Below are 18255 nucleotides of genomic sequence, written 5' to 3' on the forward strand. Positions count from 1 at the left end.
TTTTTATATCTTATTTTTTCGCTTCCCAGGCCCCGTTATGGGTCGATGACCTGTGTCCGGGTGGGCTATTCCTCATAAAAAAAGAGAAAAAAAGAGGTCTTTTGTTGCCCTTGTCCCAAATAACTTGACCTTTATTCTATCTTTATACTCATTCATAGTTTCAGTCATAACGTCATGCAAGTGGCTAGCGTATACGCAAACTTTTAACTCTAAGAATATCCTCATGTAAAATACACATCATATGATGTGTAAAATATACAGTAAATAACTCCAATGGTTTTGTCTTCTCCTAGATCACTGTTGAGGGAATGTCAGGGCGGATCTAGGAATCTAAAACAAGGGAGGGGTCCAAGAAGTTGTGGGTGGGGAAACATGGCGAGCGGAGCGAGCCCACCCAATTCCCTCCAGATTTTTTTTTTATAAATTGACCAATATCATGGACATTTTGAGGCCACTTTGAAGCCATGTTCATTTGATATTATGAGATATTTTGAGGTCACTAGTAATTAGTTTTTACTGTACAAAAAAATATCCGCCTGAATACAAAATACTTCATTAAAGAAAAAGTATTGTAATTTTATGATGAAAAGGGGGGGTCTGGACCCCAGGACCCCCCTGGATCCTTCCCTGAATGTTCATCTGTTAAAATCTCTACACCAATACCGTCAACAGATATAGTAAGGTTAGTGAAAAACTGAAAACCCTGAGATTCCTCTAATCTGACAGAGGTCAATTTACGGAGACTCCTGCCCCAAACCAGGTGACAACTCTAGTGACGTCTTCATCTCCGTTAACAATTGTCACTAGGGAAACAATCACCCAATAGGCCAACATTTAATGGTTTATAAAACATTTGACCAAACAACAATCCAAAGGTTGTGTTTGAGTTTACCATGGAAATCTGAATACAAGATTACCCAGTTTGACAACACGCTAAGTATCCCATAACGACTTGTTGATATAATGATACAAGTAACAGGTGATGTGGCGATAATAGGAGCCATGACATGTGAGGTGGGCTGTGGGGGAGAGGGTGGAGGGGAGGGGGTGGAGGGGAGGGTGTGAGGCAAGCTAGTGTGTATGAGGGAAGTGGAAGAAGGGGTCAGTATCGTGGTGGCGTGCGATGAGTGAACTCGACGTTCACCATGCAGCTTTACCCATCCTTCACCACCACTACTACGCTCGGGATCTTGTTCTTGCTAGGTGAGTTACACATATCCTCTTGATTGTAGTTGTTCGCCTCTTCAATGTATCAGTGATATAGTTTAATTCCACAAGTGGTTCGTCAGTTGAGGCGACAAGTACAGTAGGGTACCGCTGTGGAAATAAAACTTTTAAATGGGTTTTCCTCGGCTATCCTTGAGGGTGAATCTACTGACTGTGTATCTTGTGTTTTATATCTAGACTGTCTATGTAGTGCTACTAAAGTGAACTTGAATGATGATTTTACTACATAACAATCAGTAAGCACGAGGTTGTTATTAAGGTCATTTAGTGGGGCCAACTGTTCACTCAATTTTTCGGGTATTGTCTTAGCTTCTGGCCTATGATTGATCTTCACTTTTTCTGATTCCTTTCGTTATCCCTCCATGATTAGGTTAGGTTAGGTTATGCAATATATTCAGGACCGTATTAGCACACGGTAAATATTCGTTCAATGGCTGTGGCTCCTTTTTGCTATGAGAATATACATATATATATATTAATTTTTTGTATATTTAGGTGTGTTTCACTAAAATTTGACCTTCATTTTGGGGGAAAATGAGCGAATTTTGTAAAAAAATAATAATAATTACATTTCCTAATTATTAATTTTGTTGACAAATTTCACTCATTTGTACAAGAAATGAAGGTCAAATTTGAATAAAACACACCGAAACACACAAAAATACATTCTCATAATTTAAATTTCCAAATCACTGTTGAAACCTAACCTAATCTTGCCGAAACTCTTGCCACAGCTATTAAACGAATATTAACCTATCACAGTTCATCATTATAACAAACCTTTGTCATTCATTAGTAGAGCATTGTCATTAGTATTCGATTCGTCTGCGAAATTTGTTGCCCAGTTAGAGGACGATATTTTACATTTCAAAATGCCAGGTTCGAGCGTAGGGTTACTCACCAAGTATATAGAAGTGAAGTGCAATTTCCCACCTATGGCTAATTTATCCTGTAAGTGATCACCTGTGCGTCCAGCGAGTTGACCCAGCAGGCCTTTACTAAATTGTTTGTGTCCAGGCCAGACGAACATATACACTGTGAGGGCATGTTAAAAAGGCCTCAGTCCGAGAGAAGCTTAGCAACCACATGTATAAAAATACAAGTGATCGTGGGCACCTTTCTGCCCAGTGAAAGTTTGAATGCTCGTGCTTGGCTAGCGTACAGCAAATGAGGGTGCGCCAAGTCCTTAGACTTGCATGGTTAATTAGGGTGCGCCAAGTCCGTAGACTTGCATCGTTTTCCATCGTAAATAAAATGGTTAATTAATGCCTTTCTAAAGAAACCATCGACATGGGACCAGGTTTGTTCCACTCTACGATTTTTTTCAAATTTTCCACCAAGTTTGATGAAAAACGATTGTGCCGTTTCGGCTGCCCAGAACAGACAGACAGACAGACAGACACATGGCTAGTCCTATAGTATATTAGATGACCCCACGTTTAATTTCTCGCTTCTTTCTGTGGGTTCAAAAATGCACTGAGTTTTAATTGTGTTCCTGACGATGGAAGCACTTGACACTGGTTCAGTCTGCCTGCGTAATATGTATTTCATCAAGATATATGAAAAGCTAATGGATAAAGGTTAAAAAATTTGGTTAGAATTGGATAAATGATGGAAATTTTATGCATCAGAAAGTAAGTCAGTAAAGGTGGACAGAGGGCTGACTTTAGTTGAAAATATTGTTCGTAAACTTTTGTAAAGTTTAGTAAAATATAGTAAATAGCGTTTTGTTAAGTTGGGTACAAAATAGCTAGTAGCCTTGTGCTAAGTCAAATACAGGCCTTTACCCTTAAGCTAGGCTTAGATATATTTCGTAGTCCTTATGTCAAGTAGAACCGAAATTCGTTACTATTTTAAGTTAGGTTAAATTATTCCTTGTGGTAGATACTGTAAAGTGGAAACTTATAAGACAACCCTTTTGTTAGGCATGTTAGGTTATAGATGGTGGCCTATTGTTATTTAAAAAATTTAGTGCGTAGTACTCGTGTCAGGTTAGAATATATTTCGTAGTACTTGTGCTAAGTTAACTACAATGTAGTTTGTAGCCTTCGTGTTACGTAGGCTGCAAATACAGTTGATAGTACATTTGTTAAATTAATTACGAATATTGTACGTAGCCTTGTGTTATGTTAGTTAAAAAACATACCATTTGTTTTTAATCAAGAAAGGCGATTAAGAATCGCCTATAGACTGTATCAATCCGCATATAGAAAAACATCCTTCATGCAAACTGTTAAAATAAGTCCTTGGCCTCGTGCTGTGCTAGGCAAGAACAGCGTCTCCAGCAAGGTGTGTTGCCTTAGGGAATGACCTCTTGGAAATACTTCTCGAAGATTCATATCTATTATGAATTTATTGATTTTTTTTTACTTTACACGTCGAGAGATGTTAGTGTTGTTGTTTTTTTTTCTACGAGTTAAGAAAAAATCCTAAATTGACGTAAAAATGAAATGTGGTGACTCATAGTTGTGAGGTTTGTAAGTATTTGTATTGATATTCATGTTATCAGATGACCCCAGGGAGAATATTTGTTTATATTATTAACCTTTAAACTAATACAGTAAGTCTGCTTCTTCCATTTATAAGGGGTGAATGTCAAACTGTAGATACATATTGCCTGGGGTATCATATTATTACTATCGGATGAAGTATTTTGTGAATAAATGAAAAAAATATCTAGTTTTAAAAGTCTCTAAAAACTATTAAGACTCCATCACGTCAAGTTTAGAGGTTTCTGTACTTTTTCAACCATACCTCGTTTCGTGAAAAGTAACACGACTAATGTAAATATAGTGATGTACAATTAAGAATGTACTTCTAAATGTTCTTTACTCAAAACACGAAATGATTAAGTAACTTTAATACTTATGTACATAATTATCTATCCAAATTTAGTCGAAAAACTACCTCATAGTAAATTAGTAACATTACCAAATAGAAATAATTAGAGCCTCGTAGTTCAGGAAAAAACCTTATGACGCTTTAAGTGTTTCGCGAGCAAATGGCCCACAGGGTAGACATCAAAGACGTCGCTCAGGTCTCACAAGGCCAGGAAACTAGTCAGACAACTACCGCTCTTAATCTTCGATGGTCCTTGAACTGCAGACAAATTGAGACAACCAATGTATACATCGGTAATCTTTTAAATAGTGCAAAGACTTATAGAAGATGTAATATCTCCAAATAAGGCCTGAAGCCATGGCGGGGTGAATTATCTCCGTGGTCCAGGATGTCTGTCATTACCCAAATTATAGTATCCTTTTGTTATATTGTGTTGGCAAGTTTTAGGGAATCTTAGTCATGGAAAATTTGTGCTGAAAAACAGCTTAAAATGAGGTAAAAGAGGGAACCAATACAATATTACTATCTCTTACACGTTACACACCAACTATTAGAATTTCTAATGTTACATTATACCTTCAAATTGCATCCAGATTAAGCAGCGCGAGGACTACTAGGCATCTCTCTTTCACAATTACTTTATACACGATCACTTGATGCCTAAAATTAACTTTGATGAAGTCCAAAAAGCAGACTATCATGAATACCTATAAACAGTAATAGTAGTAATGTGTGGCCGCGGGGTACCACGAATCTGTCCCTGGGTCAAAAATTTAATGTCGATTTCTATTTTTTTTCATTACCTTCATAATCGTATCACTAAATTCCCGTCCTCTATAAAAAAAAATAAAGATATAAATTATAAACTGTAACACGGAATTAATATAGTACAATGTGAATAGATTAATGGTGAAAAATGATTAAATACGAGTCGTGGTGTAGTCGCTGTGTTGACTTGTACGCGAAGACTTGAGTTGCGTGTTTCTAGCTGTATTACTTTTTATATAAGTTAATTATTTTACGGACAGTGTAAAATGGTAAATTCCAGGAACAGACTTAGGTATTATGACATGGCGGAATTTTAGCGGGGTGAAATTAACGGTAATTTGCATACCTCCCTAAGTCTCTTCCCTTTATTACTGTTGTACTGTACCTTCATTCCTGTTGTTACCCATCCCTGTTCCTTTTCCATCACCGTTGTACCCTACCACTGCACTTCTCCCATCACTTGTACTTCATCACTGCTCTTCTCTCATCACTATTCTCTTCCCATCACCGTTGCACCCCATCACTATTCTCTTCCCATCACCTGTAACCCATCACTGTTCTCTTCCCATCATTTGTACCCATCATTGCTCTTCTCCCACCACTTGTACCCCATCACTGTTCTCTTCCCATCACCTGTACCCCATCACTGTTCTCTTCCCATCACTTGTACCCCATCACTGTTCTCTTCCCATCACTTGTACCCCATCACTGCTCTTCTCCCATCACTTGTACCCCATCACTGCTCTTCTCCCATCACTGTTCTCTTCCCATCACTTGTACCCCATCACTGCTCTTCTCCCATCACTTGTACCCCATCACTTGTACCCCATCACTGCTCTTCTCCCATCACTGTTCTTCTCTTCCCTCTTTCCATCACTTGTACCCATCACTGCTCTTCTCCCCCATCACTTGTAACCCATCACTGCTCTTCTCCCATCACTGTTCTCACTTTCCATCACTTGTACCCCATCACTGCTCTTCTCCCATGTTCTCTTCTCCATCACTTGTACCCCATCACTGCTCTTCTCCCATCACTGTTCTCTTCCCATCACTTGTACCCCATCACTGTTCTCTTCCCATCACCTGTACCCCATCACTATTCTCTTCCCATCACTTGTACCCCATCACTGCTCTTCTCCCATCACTGTCGTTTATTGTTGTTTGTTTAATGCTATAACCAACTCGTTAATGAAGAAGTGTTAAGGTGTGCGTGTGTTTGTCCCAGCCTTGGTGTTACTACTGTATGGCTTGTTAACCACACTTTCCAAATGAAGTTATCATGGTTAATATATTTTGCTGTACGGTGTTATATTATCGTTTACAGTACTTTGCTTTTTTTATTAGTTTTTATTGTAATCACATTTTCTTTTTTTAGTCTTCTAGATATAACGGTTGTCACGAATTATACAAATGAAATAAGGATTAAGGTCACGAACAAGTGTTTAGCCCGTGTTAGTAGTGTGTTGAGAGCACATGTTATATAGTGGACGCTTTTAATACTAGGAATGTCCAGAACGTTCGTACTGTATACTGCTCTACCTGTCATTGACACCCTATAATTTTCTCCTCCCTGTTTTTTAATTCTCACTTTTTATAGATATCTTTTTTATCGGTATTTATAGGTAGTTGGAGAAATCCTTCGCTAATGCTTTAACGATTTCCCTTAGAGTTTGAACCGTTGTCTCAGCATCATGGTGCAGTTTTCAGGAAAGTCTCTCTCTCTCGGGTAGCTATTTTGATATAAGGTGACGAGGTACTATGTGTTCGTTTCTAGGTTGTTAGTTATGTCGTATCTCTAATGATGACGCCGTGTGGGTGCCGGCGTACAGAGTAGCCTCACTGTAAGCTCTGCATGTCGTAAGAGGCCACTAAAAGAGCACCAGTCAGGGCAAAGGCCTCACCAGGTACTGTGAGCCAACTGAGCCAGCTGAGACGGACACACTTTTTTGTCAAGTCATTGATAAATTGGCACGCTAGTAGTGGACCACTTCTGGAGAAGAGCAACAGTTGGTGGCAAATAATATATTTACTTGTCAAAATAGTTGGGTACTTTATTAATACACTGTACTTTCCATTATTTTTGGCAGAGTCTCAGTTACCTCACCAAAATAGTAAAATTATCCCAATGGGGTGATTTACCCCACGTTTGGAACCACTGTTGTAGAAGATGACACTGCGTGAAGGTCATCTGGCTGCCACGTACTGTATAATCTATTGTAGACCGGCAGCTTTACCTTCTCGACTTTGTTTCTGTCCGTACAAAAAAAAAGAAGCAGAAGGCCCGCCACTACCTGGTACATTATGGTCAGCCTCTGTAACATATTCATGTCTCAGATTATGTGTCAGTCGTATTTTCACGAAATTCACGTGTTTAAAACAATCTCGTGTTCAGTACGTCATGATTAACAAGACGATCACAGTATGAAAATAAAAAACGTCTGAGTTAACAGTTTTACCCCCTGCCCAGCTAAACTCACGCTGGCCATGAGGATGTTGAGCTCACCTGTTAACCGCCTCCTTGGCTAGGTTAGTGCTGAGTGAATAAACGCTTATACTGTAAGTAAGTTCTCCTCTAAGCAGGCATAGGTCAATAAGTTAATCGTACTGGAGGCGGGATATATACTGTAGGTTAACAGGATACCTACAAATACTCTAGACAGGTTATAGGCCGTTTTTGTAGTGAGTTCCGTGAGTGACAAATTATCCTGAAGGTTATGCGATCGTTTGTGTACTTAGTGTGTATGTCGGCTAGCACGACGTCGAAAATAACCACATTGTTTTTTCTAGTTTTCACACACACACCAACCATCACCACTACACAGGTAAATAGCTTAATACTTAGCAGGTCAAATGTAGCACCGAGTGGGCTTCGAACCCAAGTTGGTAAGATAGAAACAAGTGCAGAGCTTTCGACCATTTGAACTACCGTATGGCTCGACTATAGGCATTAGTTTAGTAGTTGGTAATTATATCCTATTTCCTGCCCTATTAACTTTTTGCTGCTGTTGTGTACCTTCGCTGGGATCACCATAAAAACGTTCCCTCGACATGCCACTCGCTCACCCGTTCCTGCTGGTGATAGCAGTGGTAGTATGTGCTGCGTGTGTGGTGTGTTGTGTGTGTGGTGGTTGTGTGTTGCGTGTGTGGTGTTGTGTGTGGTTTAGTGTGTTAGTTGTGGTGGTAGTGTGTTCGTGGTGGTAGTGTGTTGCTTGTGGTGTGGTGTGTGCTTAATGGTGTGTGCTTAGTGGTGTATTGCTTGTAGTGGTAGTGTTGCTTGTGGTGTAGTGTGTTGTGTGTGGTGGTAGATTGTTGCTTGTGGTGGTAGTGTGTTGCTTGTGTTGGTAGGGTGTATGTTGTGTGGGATGTGGTCTGTTTTGCGTATGATGTGTGTTGCGTGTGGTGTGGTGTGTAAATGGAGTGTAGTATAGCATGGTGTGATGCGGGTCCTGGTGTGGGGTGTAGTACCAGTGTAGAGTGGTGACTCAGGGTTGGTGGTACACCTAAGGCATTCACGTGTGTCCGTGTTACTATACAGTTGATCCAGAAAACATTTACTTTGCGTTTACACTCCAGATATTGGTGCATGTTGACGTGTTAGTGCTTGTTTACACAGTGAACGCCTTAGGCTTCAGTTCTTCATAAGGTTGTATTACATATAAAAAAAATTTACTTCTAAAGAGATGCAACATCTTGTCTTTTTCTTTTGAAATTAAGTTTCTTGCGCATCTCTGCTTTGTGGACAAATTGAATTAAAGCGTGAAATTTTATAATCTGGTTCTTGGGAAGTTGGAGAGTGACTTCTTGTAGGTATTTTGCTCGATGAATAGATTTGACAGTGATACTGTACGTATTCGAATTCACACACACACACACACACACACACACACACACACACACATATATATATATATATATATATATATATATATATATATATATATATATATATATATATATATATATATATATATATATATATATATATATATAAACTCATATTTATGACTTAGAATTTCTGATATTACTTTTTGATACCGACTTCGTGGTACTGTAGTAAATTTGATGTAGTTAACTTTACAGTAAGTTATAGTTTACTAGAAATCATAAGGTGCAGCGTTTTCAGATAATAAACAAATAAATAACAATACAGCAGCACACTTAACAAGTTACCAGGAATAGTGGCGTGTGTATGCATTTATGTAAACAATGTAATCCTTGACGCTAGCGGGGAAACAGCGACCTTCAGAACTGTGGATTGCTCCTTTGTTTGATGTAAATATTTACTTTCTCAGCGTAATATTAACGTGACTTACCCCAGAAGTTGAACAGAAGAGTTGCACCTTTTAAATTCGAGTTTGTCCCTCTGTTTAGAAAGGCAATTTTCCTTTCTCGGGGAATACTTGCATAAATTTAGTTTTCCTGGAAATGTTGCAGGAAAATTGCAATACTTTTTTATTCTAATGTGCCTCATCATTTAATAAGCTGATATAATATTCATGTGAAAAGTAAAACTACTAACGTAAATATAGCAATGTAAAATTAAGTAGAATATACCTGTAAATGTTCTTTACACAAAACTAGATAACTAGTAGTTTAAATGCTTAAGTACATAATTGCACGAACAAGTTAACAAAATAAATTTTAATCTGCTCGAGTTACTAGTCAATTGAGAACCTTTGATTTGGGCGTCATGTGAGAAAATCTATCTCCTAAACTAATTTTTTTGTATTTACCAAAAGTTAGTAGAAAAAACTACCTTATAGTAAATTAGTAAAAATACCAAATATAAATAATTATAACTTCATAGTTAAGGAGAAAACCTTACGATGCTTAATATTTCGCGGGCAAATGGCCTACAAGGTAGATAGACGTCAAAGCCGCCGCTCAGACCTGAGACACCTCCCAAGACAGACGACTACCACTCTCAATCTTCGATGGTTCTTGACCTGCAGACAACCAATATAGACACCAGTATTCTTTTAAATGGTACAAGGACATATAGAAGATAGAATATCTCCAAATATAACCTCTGAAGCCATTGCGGAGTGAATTATTACCATCTCTGCAGGATGCCCACCATTACCCAAATTATACAGTAGTTCTCTTTTTTGTTATATTATGTAGGTAGAGTTTATGCTATCTTATCCTGGCTTGATGTAGTTCCAGTGCAAATCTACAGGAACAACAGAGTTAGGTTGTGTTGTGGCCATAACATCGGGTAGTGTATAACATAATTAAATGGTGTAACATTTATGGCTACGTTTAACAACTGTTGTACACTCATAAGGTCAATAACACGATTTAAATATACTGTAATGCATGAGGCTGCGAGACGTAACTAAACTCGTAGACCTCTGTTGTGTATATATACCAGGGTATTCCATTGATTACTATATATTTAAGTGTTTCTTAATATTCAGATTAAAAGTGTGTGGAGTGGTGAAAATATTTAAAGCTGTGGTAGTCTTATATACCTCCTATATTTGTATAGGTTTGCAGCTTTCACTGATAACTTTCTGACTCTTCTTTTCGGCGGAATAATTACTCCTTTTAAAATTGTTGATGAGCTAGTGTAATTACTAACCTTGTTATGCCCTTAAAGTTGTTGCAGTGCAGTAATGCAATTTCAGTGTCAGAAAGTTTATAAACAAGTTATAATTATATTTCATAACTTTTAAATGTTGATGACTTCCTGTTACGGTCATAACCCCATGAGTGTTACGAACGACTTGAAGGATTAGACGTTATTCAGCTGAAGGGAAACCGTAGCGTCCGTTGTCGTTGAACCGTAGTAATACCTGGACATTAAAGCACAAGATAGCTTCATCGCATAGCACTTGAGCTAACGTTTCTCTGAATGGCTATGTACGGTATGTGTGGAATTTTTGTTGTTGTGCTCCAGGTAATTTCATTTTGATGATTCAGTTTCTCACGCAGGACTTTAAGTCAAGTAAAGTTCAAGTTCTCGTATCTTGAGCTAGGCACTTACGATACTTATTATATTTCTAATGCATGCAGTATGTGGAGCTACAACACAACAGTCCATCTACAACATTACATACACAACTAGAATGAAAAAATTAGGGAGAGACTCCTACATACTCCTTAACTCCATCTCTCATGTCACTCTCACTCTTCACCTTCCATCCGCTGTTAAGACTTAATCCCTCGTCCCCTCCCCCCCCCCTCCCCTTTCCTTTCTCTCCCTCCCTTCCTCCTCTAATTTTCTAGATTTCATTCCTCTATCGTTACCATTTCCCTTCCCTGCCTCTCCCCATCCCTCCCTACTTCTCCCAGACCTTTCTACGTCTCCCCATTTCCACTTCCTTTTCTCTCCCGTTTCTCTTCTCCGTCCCTCCATCCTTTCCTCTCCACACCCCTTCCTCTCCACACTGCCCTCCTTCCCTCTCACCATGTCTCACTCTCCCCCTGTTACAATTAACCACGACCTATTAAGAAGGGGAGCCAGGGAGGCGGGACGTCACGAGAGCTACTAAGTTGTTCTTGAAGTTGACAGGAAAATAGTACCCGAGAGGAGTCTTAATGAGTGGGGAAGGGAGAGGCTACAGTGTTTGTTTCCTGAACCCACTAGTGACCGCATGTGCTGCTTGGATACCGACGGTGTGGTTCTGTTTCGGTGTGTTGTATTACTCCACGGTGATCGTTTTGGGTGTGAGAGTTTTTGCTCTTTCTATTTTTTTTTTAATTCTATTCCTTATCTCGACAACACCTCGATCTATTTGCTTCAGGTTTGGAAGAAAGTTTTACGAACATGTTGGAAAGTCACTCTCCTGGTGGACATCTTTGGAACTAAGTTTAAGTATTTTCAAGTAAGATATCTCGACAACGCAACAACTGAGTAATTAAAACTCTAGAACATTCACTTTATATTAATCTACCTTTCTAATAGTATCAAGAGAGAAATGACCAGTGGTGTTTTAGTCAAGTATAGATGTGAGCAGCAGCAGTTCCTCCCGATCAATTTTTTATCCTAAATTCTGCATTACTTAGGAAACTATTTGTACCTCGTGTCTTATAAACATTCCACCCAGAGTACACCGCCTGCTTGGATTGCTTGCCCGTGATCGAAATATCTATCAGTTAGTTCATCGGGTGTGATTATAGTTAGTGATCATGGGACAATTCCCCCCTCTTTTTTTCTCCAGTTCATTTTCTGTGAGCCACCTTGAAAGGGTACAAGCGTTTACCTGTTTACCTGACTGACTTTTTGATGTTGTGTATGGACATCGTCAGTGTGTAGGTTATGGATAAGGAATTTATCAGCAAGAAACGAGATGTTATTAAGGTAGACAGGCAGCGGAAAGTATAGCTAGAGGTGAGGTATAACACAAACACTGCATCACAGCTACACACACACGCACACAGAATGGACAACGTGGGCCAAACATAACAGTCATGGACGCTCAAGTTCAGATTGTATTAGGTCGAACGTTTTATAGCTTGGAAGCTTTAAAATTCATTCACTTCCTACCTCACTCCCCCTCCCCTCCCCCCCTCATCTACCATGCACACCGGAACCAAGTCTAGCCTAACCTTAATTAGTCTAATAAAATTTAGCGTAACCTTATCATGTGCGAGTATCGTGATCTAATGCTAGCTAAAGTAACTAATCGTAAAGTCAACTTAGCCCAATTAGTTTAAAACGCTATAGAGTGACACAGGCCCACCCCTCCCCAGCATATCTCCCTCCCTTCATAGGATTTTGCATAACCTACTCTAACATGATGAGACGAAACTAAAACGATCTTAGGTGAAACGTGTACATTGATCCTCACCCCATGGGCTCCTCTGTGTGTGTGACATCCCATAGTAAGTGTCCTTCATGCTCCAGCATTTGATGAGCGCACTCGTATACAACATAAACACACGTAAACACGAGACATTTAACATGTTCGCCTGTTTATCGTACGGCTATCTATATTTCTCTCTATTTCTTAATCTTTATTTACAAACAGCTATAACCCATGAATGCTAATATATATATATATATATATATATATATATATATATATATATATATATATATATATATATATATATATATATATATATATATATATATATATATATATTTGCTAAAAGCTGCGCATAAAAAACCGCTAAAACTAATTAATAAAAGAATTTCGTTAGAGCATTTGACGGGAACAATATCTTGGACAAATTTAGTTTTGCTGCCCCATGGCTAGAGGTCAAATGTCTAAGGGGTGATAAAGACAAGTTAGATCAGAGTGATATATGGATGGGTATTATAGTAGATTAAATTTTATACAAACATTAGGCTCGTATTCTCAATATCTCCACCAAATGAAACCGTCTTCAGTGATATACATGTTTTTCCGTAGTTCACGATCCACTGTATAGAATGATGGATTGAGACAAAAACAAACACTGAACGCAGGAATGTTGGAACGGGATAATTATTCGCTGTGTATGTACAGACCTTCCATACGAGTGAAATGAAACACGAAAATATTGACCCTCATAGTTGTGGTTAATAGTATACCTTAATGAAATGAAATAAATAAATAAAAACTTGTTATATTACAGTTTGTCTTATTAGTATTGATGTTATGACGCATTATACGCTTCAACAACTACGGCCTTTTTAAGCGCGTAATACAAAATTAGTTATTGGACTTAGTTACCAACAATAAAAAAATATTAGTGATACAATTCTTACCAAAAATTATTTTACTATCACTATAGTTATAATATGAATATAAATTATACTACAACGGCAAAAATTCTAAGCATACCAGAAGTGTGTGTGTGTGTGTGTGTGTGTGTGTGTGTGTGTGTGTGTGTGTCTCCAGCCTAGCACATTACACATTGATTGAGTGATCGTCATTTTGTGAGTCATCTGCCTCACCGCTCGCTTGACAACAGTTCCCTCAGTCACGTGAGTCATCCCTAGCTGGTGTCTGTACCTCCTGTGCTGCATTATCGTGTATTTGACTCTTTACATTACTATATTTATCGTAGCGACCACTTGTTGAAACATGACTACTGGAATATACCGTAAGGCGGTATACCGTACGTAGGGCAGTAGACCGTAGGGCAGTTATACTATAGGGCATTATAACTAATATATATATAATTTTTTTTTTTTACGGGGATTAGCCCACCCAAACACAGGTCACTGACCCACATCAGGGCCTGGTGGGCGAAAATGTAGTAATAATAATATTAACAATAATATTAATAACTATTATTATTATTAGTATAATAATTAATAAAAATTAATAACATCAAATTAAAGTAATAAACATATTAATAATAACCAAAAAAATATATACAAAAACCAAAAAATATATCAAGAGTGAGAAACGATATACATTATGTATGTGTTGTCATTTGTCAATAGTAAGAAACAATTGAAACCCTGCAATTGTGTGTAAATGAGGCAGAAAGTCATATCAGCAACCTGGGACTTGGTCACAATTTTCGTGATGCCATATGGCAGCAGGGTCTACCATTAGACAACACATTATGCTTCCAATATCTTCCCAGGCGGTAGTACCTCCCTGTTTGGTAGCTGCCTGTATCAGATCATACAGTATGGAAGTATAACTAACATATCAGCCCCACTATCCCCCCTAAACAAAAGGTTACCACCAATAAGCGTCTCAAACAGTACACTTTACATGATAAGAAAATACTTAGATCAGTTACCCCTAACCCGTTGTATACATTGGTACAGGAGTCATTATTTAGTTCTAGGGTACTGTGTATCTATCTATCTATCAATCTATATATATCATTCTATCTGCGTATCATCTAGTCTATATATCTACCTCTGTCTGTCTGAATGTCTGTCTGTCTGTCTATCTATCTATATCTGGGTCACTGTGGACTAACCAGGATGTTTTCTTGGCCCCCTCATAGGTGCTCTGGCCGACGGAGCTCTGCCTGGCGACTTGCAATGGCTCTTCCCAAAACACGTGAGTAACGCTTGGGCGAGGTTCTGTAATCTTTGTTATTGTAAATCTCTCCCTACCAAACATTACACTATCTCCCCCTACCAAACGTAACACTATCTCCCCCTACCAAACATTACACTATCTCCCCCTACCAAACGTAACACTATCTCCCCCTACCAAACATTACACTATCTCCCCCTACCAAACGTAACACTATCTCCCCCTACCAAACATTACACTATCTCCCACCAAACATTACACTATCTCCCCTACCAAACGTAACACTATCTCCCTACCAAACATTACACTATCTCCCTACCAAACATAACACTATCTCCCTACCAAACATTACACTATCTCCCTACCAAACATTACACTATCCCCCTACCAAACATTACACTATCTCTCCCTACCAAACATTACACTATCTCCCCTACAACACACTATCTCCCTACCAAACATTACACTATCTCCCCCTACCGAACATTACACTATCTCCCTACCAAACATTACACTATCTCCCTACCAAACATTACACTATTCCCCCGAACATTACACTATCTCCCTACCGAACATTACACTATTATCTCCCTACCAAACATTACACTATCTCCCCTGCCAAACATTACACTATCTCCCCCTACCAAACATTACACTATCCCCCTACCAAACATTACACTAAACCTCCCCCTACTTACACTATCTCCCTACCAAACATTACACTATCTCCCCTACCAAACATTACACTATCTCCCATTACACTATTCCCCCTACCAAACATTACACTATCTCCACTACCAAACATTACACTATCTCTCCCTACCAAACATATACACATTATCTCCCCCCCTACCAAACATTACACTATCTCCCCCTACCAAACGTAACACTATCTCCCCCTACCAAACATTACACTATCTCCCCCTACCAAACATTACACTATCTCCCCCTACCAAACATTACACTATCTCCCCCTACCAAACATAACACTATATCTCCTCTATTAAGCATTGAAATAATAACATCATCCTCAAGGAACATTTTTATCTTACGCCTGTTGTGTCTCCATCTGTGTGTGTGTGTGTGGTGACAGGTGGAGGTGGATAAAGATATGGCCTTCTTCTATCAAATCACTCACGAGGTACCACCGTTCTTCCTGAGCATGAGCGTCGACAATGTGGTGATTGAAGCTCTGTCCTTCGCGGGTGAGTAAGAGAGACCGAGGAAACTGGACCTATAATGTTTTGTGGAAAGCGTCTTTACATTAGAGAGAGAGGGGGGTATCTATCTGTTTTGAGGAAAGTTTCATTGTATTAAAGAGAGAATCTATTTGAGGAAAGTTTCATTGTATTAAAGAGAGAATCTATTTGAGGAAAGTTTCATTGTATTAAAGAGAGAATCTATTTGAGGAAAGTTTCATTGTATTAAAGAGAGAATCTATTTGAGGAAAGTTTCATTGTATTAAAGAGAGAGAGAGAGAGAGAGAGTTTAATATTTTCTGTCTCTCAGCTGCTCCAGTAGAAGGCATGACGGTGTGCAGGATGAACACTACTGGTGAGCACCCGGTGTCCCTCAACTTAACGTGGGAAGGACAACAGGCGACTCTGAACGACGTGGTGTGGGTATATCGTGCCCTGACGCAAGACAACGTCACTCTCAACGTGCCCACCCTCATCGTCACACCCCCAGGTATGTATGTATGTATGTATGTATGTATGTATGTTTGTATGTATGTTTGTATGTGTGTATGTATGTGTGTCACCTTGAAACTACTTATAAGTGAGTAAAATAAAAGCCAAGAGGATGAGGAGGCGTCCCTCTACAGTAGTGTGTTTAACATTATTATATCGTGTTCTGTACAAGTGGTGCGTGACCTGTATAACCTATGCATATTATTATTCCTTAAAACATAGATTCATCATCATTTATATGCTGTTTGAGGATTATAATTTTACTGTTTTTTTTTTTCGTAAAATTATTAGTTTTTGTCTCGACAACTTATTTTTTTCAATAACTAGGTATAACAAGCCGTTTTTCACCTCATTAGGACCGATTGCTGTGAAAGCTGGTATACATTATTGCTAGATTAGACAATTACTGTTTTGAAAATTAAAGCAAAAGTAGACGAGAAACCGCTGTAAATTCATTAATATCGAACATTATTTGATACACACGAGTGAATGAATTTCAACTGCCTAGTGTGGTGTATCAAGGTGGGTTAGGATGGCAACTTAAATTTTACTTTTAAGAATGTTTAATATAATTTTTTGAGGTAGCGATCTCGGGAATTCTTGGAACTCTAGTTTTTAAGACTTATCAAACACGCAGCTCTATAGAGACTAGTCAAGCGATACATCCACGCTACCCTACACAAACAGTACTACAATAATTATTTCTTGTCATAATCTATACAGTATTTTGTTTGCATTCGTACTTTCTAGTCTCTTTGAATCTTATTGAAAAATCCAACATTCTTGAACACATTTATAATTATTCATTAACACTTGTACTACTGGTACTTGAAAAATATAATGCACAGAGGTTTTGGAAGATCCAGTACTTGTATTGGTCGTATCGGTTGCTGGTACAGTATATAATTTTTAATTACGTTAAATTGGTAAAATACTGTGATGAGATACATACTGTACTGTAAATTCTCACTGTCGAATATTTGGTCACTTTTTGTTGTCTTTTGTAAACTTTTTCATGGGATTATCAGAAAGGGATGACATAAAATATTCTTTCAAAAACTTTACAGGCACCGCAAGTGCTGCCATCGACGTCTCCTCCGAGGGTGAGCTGCCAACGCTTCTGACAGGAACGATCACATGGGGGGATGGTCTGCCCGACACTGACGTCAACCTCACACAATTCACCCAACCCGGGGCTGTAGGAATTATTGCAGAATCCTACAGTCACAACTACACGGACAATGGAAAGTTCTCGGTGCAACTTTCAATCGGCAACCCCATTTCAAACGTCCAGGTCACCGGCTCGGTAAGTGTGTACATTATTATCAGTAGGAATGACGGTGAAAGAATCATCAAGGTGGATCAAACACCACAAGGGGTCGACAGAGCAGTGGAGGGAGGAATACATAACACATTCCCAATCAACCTGAATTGCCAACAACGTGAGTAGGAGAACAAGAGTAATTTTCTTCTTCGTAATTCGAGTGTCTGCCTCAAGCTATTCTGTCCTGTTAGTCAGTAAATCGATATGTGAAGGATGAGTTCCATTAGTTTATGAAGTAGGGAAGTTAGAGAGTGTTTATTATAACCCGGAGGTGTTTTATATAACCTGGACATATTTAGTATAATCCAGAATATTTTAAGCATAATCCAGAAATATTTGATGTAATCCGGAAATGTTTAGTGTAATCCGGAAATGTTTAGTATAATTTAAGTATTTTTAGTATAATCCAGAAATATTTAATATAGTCTTAAAATATTTAGTATTATCCAGAAATGTTTAGTAA

The 18255-nt window shown here is 38.5% G+C and overlaps 1 protein-coding gene and 1 long non-coding RNA gene across 2 annotated transcripts in view; both read left to right on the forward strand.

Annotated features, from left to right (window-relative positions):
- Positions 1-1117: 1117 nt before the first annotated feature.
- LOC121856445 lies at positions 1118-15976 on the forward strand. Its single transcript, XR_006086974.1, has 3 exons — positions 1118-1203; positions 14743-14798; positions 15871-15976. It is a non-coding gene; the product is annotated as an uncharacterized LOC121856445 (long non-coding RNA).
- A 317-nt stretch (positions 15977-16293) lies between these two features.
- LOC121856446 overlaps positions 16294-18255 on the forward strand; it is a 46730-nt gene continuing 44768 nt past the window's right edge. Inside the window, exons 1-2 of the mRNA XM_042352042.1 lie at positions 16294-16466; positions 17536-17774. Coding sequence (XP_042207976.1) covers positions 16304-16466; positions 17536-17774 — 402 coding nt within the window. The 5' untranslated portion in view covers positions 16294-16303. The remainder of the gene's footprint in view (positions 16467-17535; positions 17775-18255) is intronic.

The sequence above is a fragment of the Homarus americanus genome, unplaced genomic scaffold (assembly GCF_018991925.1).
Source record: "Homarus americanus isolate GMGI-L3 unplaced genomic scaffold, GMGI_Hamer_2.0 scaffold29324, whole genome shotgun sequence".
Classification (NCBI taxonomy): domain Eukaryota; kingdom Metazoa; phylum Arthropoda; class Malacostraca; order Decapoda; family Nephropidae; genus Homarus; species Homarus americanus.